General features: G+C 31.7%; 1 protein-coding gene across 1 annotated transcript; it reads right to left on the bottom strand.

The window, feature by feature from the left end:
- Nucleotides 1–9,334: 9,334 nt before the first annotated feature.
- Nucleotides 9,335–10,217, bottom strand: LOC111369041 (metalloendoproteinase 1-like). Its single transcript, XM_022990527.1, has one exon. The coding sequence runs from the start codon at nucleotides 10,215–10,217 to the stop codon at nucleotides 9,354–9,356; it is 864 nt and encodes a 287-aa protein (XP_022846295.1). The 3' UTR covers nucleotides 9,335–9,353.
- Between the last annotated feature and the right edge of the window lie 118 nt (nucleotides 10,218–10,335).

Below are 10,335 nucleotides of genomic sequence, written 5' to 3'. Positions count from 1 at the left end.
ATAATATTTCTTGACTTGATCCTTAGGTTCCAGTTTATTCTTGTTCTTATCTTTGGGTCTAGGATTATGAAATCTTCCTTTCTTGAGTGTTTTGAAGTTGCATTAATTGTTTCTTTTGCTTTGGTTCAACTTTTCTCTCACATATAATCCTTCACTATATTTAGTCTTTAGATTCAGTTTTCAATTCAAATTCCCAATTTCTTACAACTAAAATGATTATATCAATGGTAAGATCTTCTCTCCCATATTCTAGTGCAGTTATGAAATCCTTATACTTTTCACTTAGGGAATTCAGTAAAGCAACAACTTGTTAATCATCAGAAATTTTCTCATCAAAGTTAGTTTAGTGAACTTATTAATGTTTTCTTCTCAGATAGAGGAGATATCAAATCTAAAGTTGTAAAATTGTCTGAGGAAAAAACATTTATTTGGCATTGTCTTAGTTAGGTGCGAGGATTCTAACTTTGTCCATAAAGCTTGGTTGTAGTTGTGTCTCCAATTTTCCTCATCACCTTGTTAGACAGGTGAAGAAAGACAGAACTCTAGGCAATCTCATCTAATTCATGTCTCCTATAGGCACTAATTTTTGTGTCCCATGTCCCATTAAAGGCACCAACACATATCTATTGTATCAATAGAGCACTCATCTTTTGATTGCATTTCCAAATTTCAACTTCAAATTTGTGTGCAATTGTCATATTTACAGATAAGATCACAAAATTAGATTGTACATACACCAAGTTTTATCAATTCAAGCAATGTGAGAAATCTATAGAATATGCTAATTTCAGTGCAAGACAGAGTAAAGAAATTTCTTAGCATGCAATCTTCAAACGGTATTTAGATATATACAATGCATAGCGCAGAATTATGCAGAAATTAGCAAGTATGGTCAAGAACAAGTAGTTAATTATCAAATTGGATTGTCAATTTGAAAGGTTTAAGGAGTGGAGAATCTATTAATATGCTACTCCCTCAGATTCTCAAATCCTCGTGGAAGATCTTGAATAAAGGAAAGTAATGTTAGATACTCTTACCTTAATAACTAGATCAAAAATACACAGGCAGTTCAATAATTAACTGAAAATTTAAGAGAATAAAGGATTATACCAGAGTTGAAACCTCAATGTTTCGGTGTGAAAAGAGTAGCAAAAGAATATTGCTACCAATTCAAAAATCCAAAGCAATGGAAAAGAGCCCAACGAGTCACATAAACTCAGTATGATTCAACAATGATTCAAGTAAAGCAGTAGAAATTAGAGTAAGTCAAGTCAACTCGCTGACCTTCGGAATGAGTTTCCAAGGACCACTCAGTAGTGAGTTAAGAACAAACTGGCAGAAAACTCAGTAGAAACACAAAGTTTTTAAGATCAAGAACCGGTCGATGAGTTTTTCACCATAATGATCAATTAACCATAAACTTTAAAGATCAAACACTAAGAATACCCACAATCTTTAAAGAGATCCAATCAAAAATTGGATCGAATGTAGATTACCCAAAACCTTTAGAAAACACGATTTATTTTCCAAAAACTCCCAAAAAAGTTAAAAACATTTAGATTTACAAACTAGGTTTTAAAAAAATAAAAATGCATGAAGAAATCGCAGACATCTAATTTCTTTCACATCTCTTACACAAAGACACTCTCCTTACAACCTCTAAGATTGTACACAAAATACAACCCAAAAACATCAATTAGATTTTACAGAGATTGAACCAGAAAACACGAAAAAGATGAAGAGTTTAGAACACACAGAGAGAAGATGAAGAATACCCTAGAATATACACAGTTCTTGTATATCAAAGAGTTGAGAGAGGCTTATATAGTCCACCCAAAAATATCGCATCCAATGGTCATGGGCATGCCACATGTAAGACCAGGATCAATCAACCACTTAAGTCAAAAGTCGCATTTTCAAAAGATGTTTTATCTAAGTAAACAACCCGGCGGCCCAATATAGCCAAGCCTAATGATGAACGGAGAGGTCCAATATCAGAATAGTGATGCACCCCAAAAGAACAACAAATTACGGAACTAGAAAATATATTGACAGTGGCTTGATGTCTCAATTTCCACAAAACGGAGTATAGAAATCAACCAGTCCGTTTTCATCTTGGGGTATATGATTAGCAAGAGATGAAGAGTGATTGTGTTGAAGCAAGAAAAATCATGATCTAAAGCCTTCAAAAATTGGTACGGAATCACAGATGATATCTAGATTTGAAGGACAACGCTACAGATTGCAAATGGTTTTTTTTTTTTTTTTAATTGAATTTAGGGTTCATAAAAAAGAGATGAAATTAAGGCAGCAATCTAGGCATGTATTTTGGATTCATCTGGAAATGAAGAGTAATCAATGGTGTAGATAGAGTGAAATGATTTAATTTTAATAAAAAAATACTATGATTTTCAAGTAATTTCAGAAATCTGATTTTTAAATTGTAAATTTTGAAAATGTTATCCGGTCAAATATTGTTGGATACTAATACATTCACTAGATTTCACAAGTTCTATCAAACTAGATGGAACGGTATTATTTAGCATTTTGATAATATTATATTCGAGAATATCCAGTTACACCCTAACATTTTATGAAGTTCTATAATAGAATCGGACTTTCTGTGGGAAATTGAAGACTATTTCTGCTAAAAACTTGGCAGTATCAGTATGTAGATTTCAGCTGATATAGGAAGGTAGAATTGACGGATCATAACGACCGACATAATATTCCAGTCGAGTCTATCCGTAATACCTTAATTTCGTTATAAAAAATATATATATAGAAGAAGAAGAAAAGTCACACATGTTATACAAAAAAAAAAATAATAAAAAACAAAAAAATAAAAAAAAAAACCAAAAGAGAGAGGCGGTGGATTGATTTATATCAATCCACCCATGTTTAAAATCTATTCATTTTGTCCCACAAACACACACACAACACACACTAATAGAAAACGAGAGCGGGGAGAAAAATGAAGGAAAAAGTGGAAGAAAAAAAAAAGGAAAGGAAAGGAAGGAAAAAAAATAAGAAAGTTTGCCTATATTGTTTAAAAATAAGCGGTCTACATTATTAGCCTTGAATTCCTCAATTTTGAAAGGTAAGTAAAAAGTTACTTATTGTCAAATTATGTTTGATTTTATAGTTGTTAAATTGTTAGACTAAATTCAATTTTATTGAAGGGGTTAAGTATAATAAACTATGAAATTGAGTAAGATGAAAGAAAAACTAGTTTTAGTGATTAAATAGACTATGAAAATCGTTTAAACGTGAAATGATTAAGTTTGGGTATCGTCTATTTAATTATTGAAATTATTTAAAATAATTAATTCTTTATTTAAAAATTATATCGTATTTCAGGCGATGACACTGACATCAGATCAGCTTATCAACTGGGTTAATTTTGCGAACATAGTACTGTGAGTGGAAAAATATAAATATTTTTAAAGTATTTATTGTTAAAGTATGTGCAATTATATGTAATTATGTGTTCAAATTACATGATTTTTATGGAAATATTTTTTATTATGATACATGTGATATTTCAAAGATTGTATACGTTACATTGTGAATTGGAATATGAGATATGATTTTGAGATCGATCAGAAAAATACCCGTGATTATACTGGCCGTGTTCTATACTACACTGAGGGGTCATGGACTGGGGATGAAGGGGTCTCGACCGTGTACATATAGTTCACTGAGGGGCATTGGCCGTGTTCTAGAATTGATTTTGAGAGGTCTTTGAGATCGACTTTCGTTCACAGAGGGACCAAAGGCCCGTGGCGAAAGTTCTTAGCCCGAGGGGTGAATTACATATTTCAGTCAAAGGGTACATTTTTATTGGATTTTCAGCACGTTTGATGTGATGAGATTATAGCATTGTTATCAAGTAGTGTTTATATCATGATTTTGAGATGATATTTTACGACCTTATGTGAATATTTCACTTTTGGTTATAATTACATGATTTTATCTTGTGAATTATTAAATGATATGAACTCGATTTTTGATAAAAAAAAATGTAAAAAATGAAACAGTATAATTAATTTCGAACTTCTTCACTCACTGAGCTATCAACTCATATATTTTCCCAAAATTTCTATACAGGTGGAAATTGATTCTTTTTAGCTAGAAGAGCCTAATGATTTTGGAATGAGAGCCACACGACATGTTGAATATTATAACTCATATTGATGAAGTACGAACTAAATATTTTGGGCCCATTGCATTATGTTTTACATAAGCATTTGATTTTGTTGTATTTTTGAAATAACTCATAGTCAGCTTTGGTGATAGATTTGACATCTAGTCAGCATTTATCATCGGCGCACGTCACGTTTCGGGTCCACTAGGGTGATTCGGGATGGGTCATGTCAAAGTGGTATCAGAGCATGATTTTAAAAATTTTTATGGTTCATGCATGTTCAGTGGGTATATTCACATGTCATGGTGGCAGAAATCACAAGCTCTCTAGCTCGAATGTATGGAACCAAAAAATGATAGAAAAATATTTTTTTAACAGATCCAGAAAAACCTATTATATAAATATGATAGTTGCAATGATCCGATTGGTGAAAAGAGTTATTAGTTGTTGGATTGAAATTGTGGTGTATTTAACCTATTAAGAGTTGAATAGATTTTAATGATTTTACAGGTTGTTTATGTATAGGCATTCAAAGTGATAGGGTACAACCATTTAAGTACTAATCTTTGTGTAGAATTTCGTGGTTTTTAATATACACTTGGGAAATCCCTAGTTCTAGCTTGTACTATAGTAACAGTGAAAACGATATTATATGTGTAAATGGTGATAACCAGGTGAGGAATTTTAATTATTTCGGGAAACTAAATGATTAGAGGCATTATCAAAATTTTGTGGTGATTTGTGATCACTTATATGGAATAATAATAGAAACTACAATGGCGTATATTTATACTATATGATAAGAAATTGTGAAAGACAAATGATGATTTGTTGATTGATAAATGACAATGTGTTATCGTGTATTTTAGGCATCGAGAAAATTAACGGTAATTCCACTTATTTTGATTATTTATGAGTGGTTTGATTACAAGGAATGTGAGAAAAATACCGATTGCGGGATTATTTGTTGCTTAAGAAATATAATTAAATGGATATGTGTATTTAGGTATGTTTATGTGAATCGAGAAATAAAAAGACGAGTAGAGAATGGTAGAGTTGGAATTTATTTAGATTAGAAAATTAACATATGAAATTTTGGTGGTATATTGAGGTGTGAAAGGTTCACATGATAAATATGAAGGTTATTATTTTGTGATTTTAAGGAAAATTGATGTAATTAAAAGTTAGAAGGCATATGGTATATCCATAAGTATGTGATGAGGTTATATGATTACAATATAATATGGTGAGTATGTAAATGAACGTAATGGTTGTTCTATAGCAAAATAATGTGATGATTGATTTGGTTATTAAGTTAATTAATTTCGTTAAGGACATTCGTTGGACTATTGTGTCATATTTCATAAAATTTGGAAGTGTTGAGTTAAATTTTGAAGTTAAGATGAATTTAATGAATTTTTAGTGATATAATTTTTGGGTGATTTTCAATTGTATCTTTGGATTTCACGTATAAAGTATTCCATGTTTATTGAGATCTGTTTGCGATGGAATATATGGATGATATGTCGAATAATTTGAAGTTTAGGGTGATCATTGAATGTAATTTTATTCAATTGTGATACAGTATCTTTAGGTTACATTACCCCAATTAAAGGTCTTTATGCGATATACAAGAAGGATTATGCATTGATAGTAGACCAACGACCCATTTATGGAATAAGAATATAAATTTTCATGATTAAATATTATTATTTTCTCTTCATAGAAAGAAAGAACAAAATTTATATGGGTATAGAAATGTCAAAAGTTTTGCTATTAAGAAATTCTGAGGAAATATTTGCTCTTATATCTAAAGATGATAAGTGATTGATTCACAATAATGATTTATGTTAAGGTTTAGAAAGTATTCTGAAGTAAACTTATAAATTATAGATGATACTTTAGATTGTTGAAGAGTCATAATTAAAACATGATTTGGAGTTGGTTATGTCGGGATTTTGTCATCACATTGCGAGAAATATCAATATTTATCAATCATCAGACTTTAAGGTATATTTTATTCGAAATGGTGGAAATGAAAATTGTGTATATATTATCATTTGGTGATATAGAATTAAAGGAAAAGAACACCATATTGAACTATTTTAATTGTTTTGTTGGGGATAACTAGAATTTTAGAAAATCATGAACAATTGAATTTTTGGAGATATTGTCAATTTAGAATGGAGGTAGTTACCATTAAAGTATTTTTTTTTTTTTTGGGATTCCAAATACACGGAATGGAGACAAAATAGTATCTAAATCCTTGTGGATAGATTGATAAAGGTTACAAGATTCTTTTTAAATGATATAGTCAGTTCAGAGGATAGACTTACAAAATTATATTTAGACGACATTGTTAATTACATGGTGGAATTGGAGTATTTATCTTTGGTTAGTTATAAGAAGTTATATAATTAAATTTCACTATGCAATTTCTTTTGATAGAATATCAGATATTATGAAGATAAGTTTAAAAGAGAGACTATCAACTAGTTTGTTAATTAAAGTGGACTCTGATGATTATCTATTATTCATGGAATTGACCTATAAGAACTAGACACAAATGACGATAATTGAGGTTATATATGATATTGAAATATTCTAAAGACATATTTATTGTGATGAAATTGGTGAAAGAATGCTATTCGATTTTAGTACGTAACCATTGTTATGGAAAAAAAATGAGAATACCATATATTGGCTCTTAGGAAGTTATTAAAACTATGATGGGAAAGATTAAATTTTGGTACTAAATGTTTGTTGGAGAAATCATTCAATAAAAGAGGCATCATGGGTAGCGAACGTTAAATGTGAGTTTTATATCCTTTCGTGTTGGACCTCTAGCTAATTGAATTTCGAGGACGAAATTCTTTTAAAGGGGTGAGTTTTGTAATACCTTAATTTGGTTATAAAAAAAAAAATAGAAGAAGAAGAAAAGTCAAACATGTCATACAAAAAAAAAAAGAATAAAAAACAAAAAAGAGAGAGAGAGAGAGGCGGCCACCCATGTTTAAAATCTATTCATTTTGTCCCACAAACACACACACAACACACACTAATAGAAAATGAGAGCAGGGAGAAAAATGAAGGAAAAAGTGGAAGAAAAGGAAAGGAAGGAAAAAAAATAGGAAAGTTCGCCTATGTTGTTAAAAAATAAGCGGTCTACATTATTAGGCTTGAATTCCTCAATTTTGAAAGGTAAGTAAAAAGTTACTTATTGTCAAATTATGTTTGATTTTATAGTTGTTAGATTGTTAGATTAAACTCAGTTTTATTGAAGGGGTTAAGTATAATAAACTATAAAATTGATTAAGATGAAAGAAAAACTAGTTTTAGTGATTAAAAAGACTATGAAAATCATTTAAACGTGAAATAATTTCTATTTAATTATTGAAATTATTTAAAATAATTAATTCTTTATTTAAAAATTATATCGTATTTCAGGCGACGACACTGATATCAGATCAGCTTATCAACTGGGTTAATTTTGCGAACATAGTACTGTGAGTGAAAAAATATAAATATTTTTAAAGTATTTATTGTTAAAGTATGTGCAATTATATGCAATTATGTGTTCGAATTACATGATTTTTATGAAAATATCTTTTATTATGATACATGTGGGATTTCAAAGATTGTATACGTTACATTGTGAATTGGAATATGAGATATGATTTTAAGATCGACCAGAAAAGTACCCGTGATTATATATTTCTTCTAGTTCACTGAGAGACCTTGGCCGTGTTCTATACTACACTGAGGGGTCATGAACTGGGGATGAAGGGGTCTTGACCGTGTACATATAGTTCACTGAGGGGCCTTGACCGTATTCTAGAATTGATTTTGAGAGGTCTTTAAGACCGACTTTCGTTCACAGAGGGGCCAAAGGCCCGTGGCGAAAGTTCTTAGCCTGAGGGGCGGATTACATATTTCAGTCAAAGGGTACATTTTTGTTGGATTTTTCAGCACGTTTGATGTGATGAGATTATAGCATGGTTATCAACTAGTGTTTATATCATGATTTTGAGATGATATTTTACGACCTTATGTGAATATTTCACTTTTGGTTATAATTACATGATTTTATCTTGTAAATTATTAAATGATATGAACTCGATTTTCGATAAAAAATAAAACAATATAATTAATTTCGAAATTCTCCACTCACTGAACTATCAACTCATATATTTTCCCAAAATTTCTATACAGGTGGAAATTGATTCTTTTTAACTGGAAGAGCCTAATGATTTCGGAATGAGAGCCACACGACACGTTGAATATTATAACTCATATTGATGAACCATGAAGTAAATATTTTGGGCCCATCGCATTTTGTTTTACATAAGCATTTGATTTTGTTGTATTTTTGAAATAACTCATAGTCAGCCTTAGTGATAGATTTGACATCTAGTCAGCATCTATCATCGGCGCACGTCACGTTTCGGGTCCACTAGGGTGATTCGGTACGGGTCGTGTCACTATCACCGACCAACACTACATTCCACAACCATGTCATGAATTTTAATATCTGCCGAACTATTAGCTGCAACCTGAGATGAAGTTGGTGCATTAAAAACTCTTTGATCAAGCGTGAATCACTTAGTGTTGCAATTTTCTGGTTCATAAAAATCTGGAATTTACTTTGATGCCTAAAAAAAATTGCATAGGGATTAACTTTCATAATGTATATTAACTTTTGAACAACAGGTTCATTCACCTTTCAGAAATACATAAACGATTCAGTAATTCGTGTTAAAAACTGTATAGCTGTAAATACGAAGGGCATTCATTATAGAGAAATATTTCATTTTTGTAATGATATACAAAGTTCTTTATCATGATTTACACCGAACTCCGAAGGATGTGAATGTGAAATCACTCTTCAAAGTTGACAGCATTTTTCTAAGACTAAAGATTAGTACGAAATTGAGGGGAAATTTTCGCAGTCATCAGGTACAGTAATTTAATCTAAAAGTCTCCTTCACTTGTTCGTTTCTTTAGAAATTCTATAGCTCTACAATAACGATGTAGTTGTTCTAGTCCAGGTATGTCGAATATTTTGTTCAACATAACGAACACTTGGGAACTTTCAAGATATACAAATGCATAACTCGAAGACAAACATTACATGTTAGTTTTAATTAGAAATTCTAATTTATTTATTTTTTATCTCAAAAGCCATGTACATATAAAGAGCTAGGATTTAACTTCCATACAATGCATTAATCCCAGCAAGATCATCTGGGTGCAGATTTCTTTTGATCTGATTCTCGCCAATGGTAGGGTACATAATCGCATCTTTAATGCTTGAATGTCCGAGACCAAGAACATGCCCAATTTCGTGTACAGAAACGCTAACCATGTCGTGCATATGAGGACTGGCACCATTTGTCCAAGCCTCATCTGCGTCAAAATGAATTCGGCCATCCCCCGGAGAAAAAGCATGCGCAAGTGTACCGCCTGGTCCATCAAATGGATATCCATCGCCATGGTCACCCCAAAAAAAACCAATTCTAATATCTCCATGATATTCATAATCATAATCAATTTCGGAAAAGATGAAAGGTGTCTTGTTGGACCATATAACAAATGCCTGTTCAATATAATCCATACCTTCTGAAGGAAAATCATCTATAAATACATACATAAGGTTCGTTGTATTCCATTTGACAAAACGATCTCGGAAGAAGAAAGAGAACAGTGAATTATTAAAGGTTTTGGTGCCGCGTTTCATGGTATTGGAGCCTTTGATTATGTCGGGAACCCCACATCGTGGAACCATCATTTTGGACAAGGTATCGGAATCTAGAATTCCCGTAGTGTCCAGGTGGTAGTTGAGTTGGTAAGTAATGATCGCCGATTCCAACTCATCATCAAATTTATCATTGTTCAGATCAAGAGTATCGAGATAACCATATCGGTGAAGATACCTCTTGACTGGAAGTAGTCCGTGATCACCCTTGACATAACCCTCAAAGTGTTTGAGAGATTCGAAGTCAGAAGAGCTACACAGGGAGTGGCATAAAAATATGATGAAAAAGAAAGTGGGAAGTGCGACAGCTGCCATGAGTGATTATGTAGGAAAGTATTTTATCAGAATGTATTTGCTGGAGTGATGAATACATAGAGAAACTCCTGTATTTATAGTGTTATAATTGGTGGGGTGGTGGGGGGGGGGGGGGGTT

Source organism: Olea europaea, chromosome 20, assembly GCF_002742605.1.
Source record: "Olea europaea var. sylvestris chromosome 20, O_europaea_v1, whole genome shotgun sequence".
Classification (NCBI taxonomy): Eukaryota; Viridiplantae; Streptophyta; class Magnoliopsida; order Lamiales; family Oleaceae; genus Olea; species Olea europaea.
The sequence above is the reverse complement of the archived record's forward strand: the minus strand, read 5'-3'. Positions and strand labels throughout refer to the sequence as shown.

Coding starts and splice junctions, on each gene's coding strand:
- LOC111369041 (XM_022990527.1), bottom strand. CDS start 10,217: ATGGCAGCTGTCGCACTTCCCACTTTCTTTTTCATCATATTTTTATGC.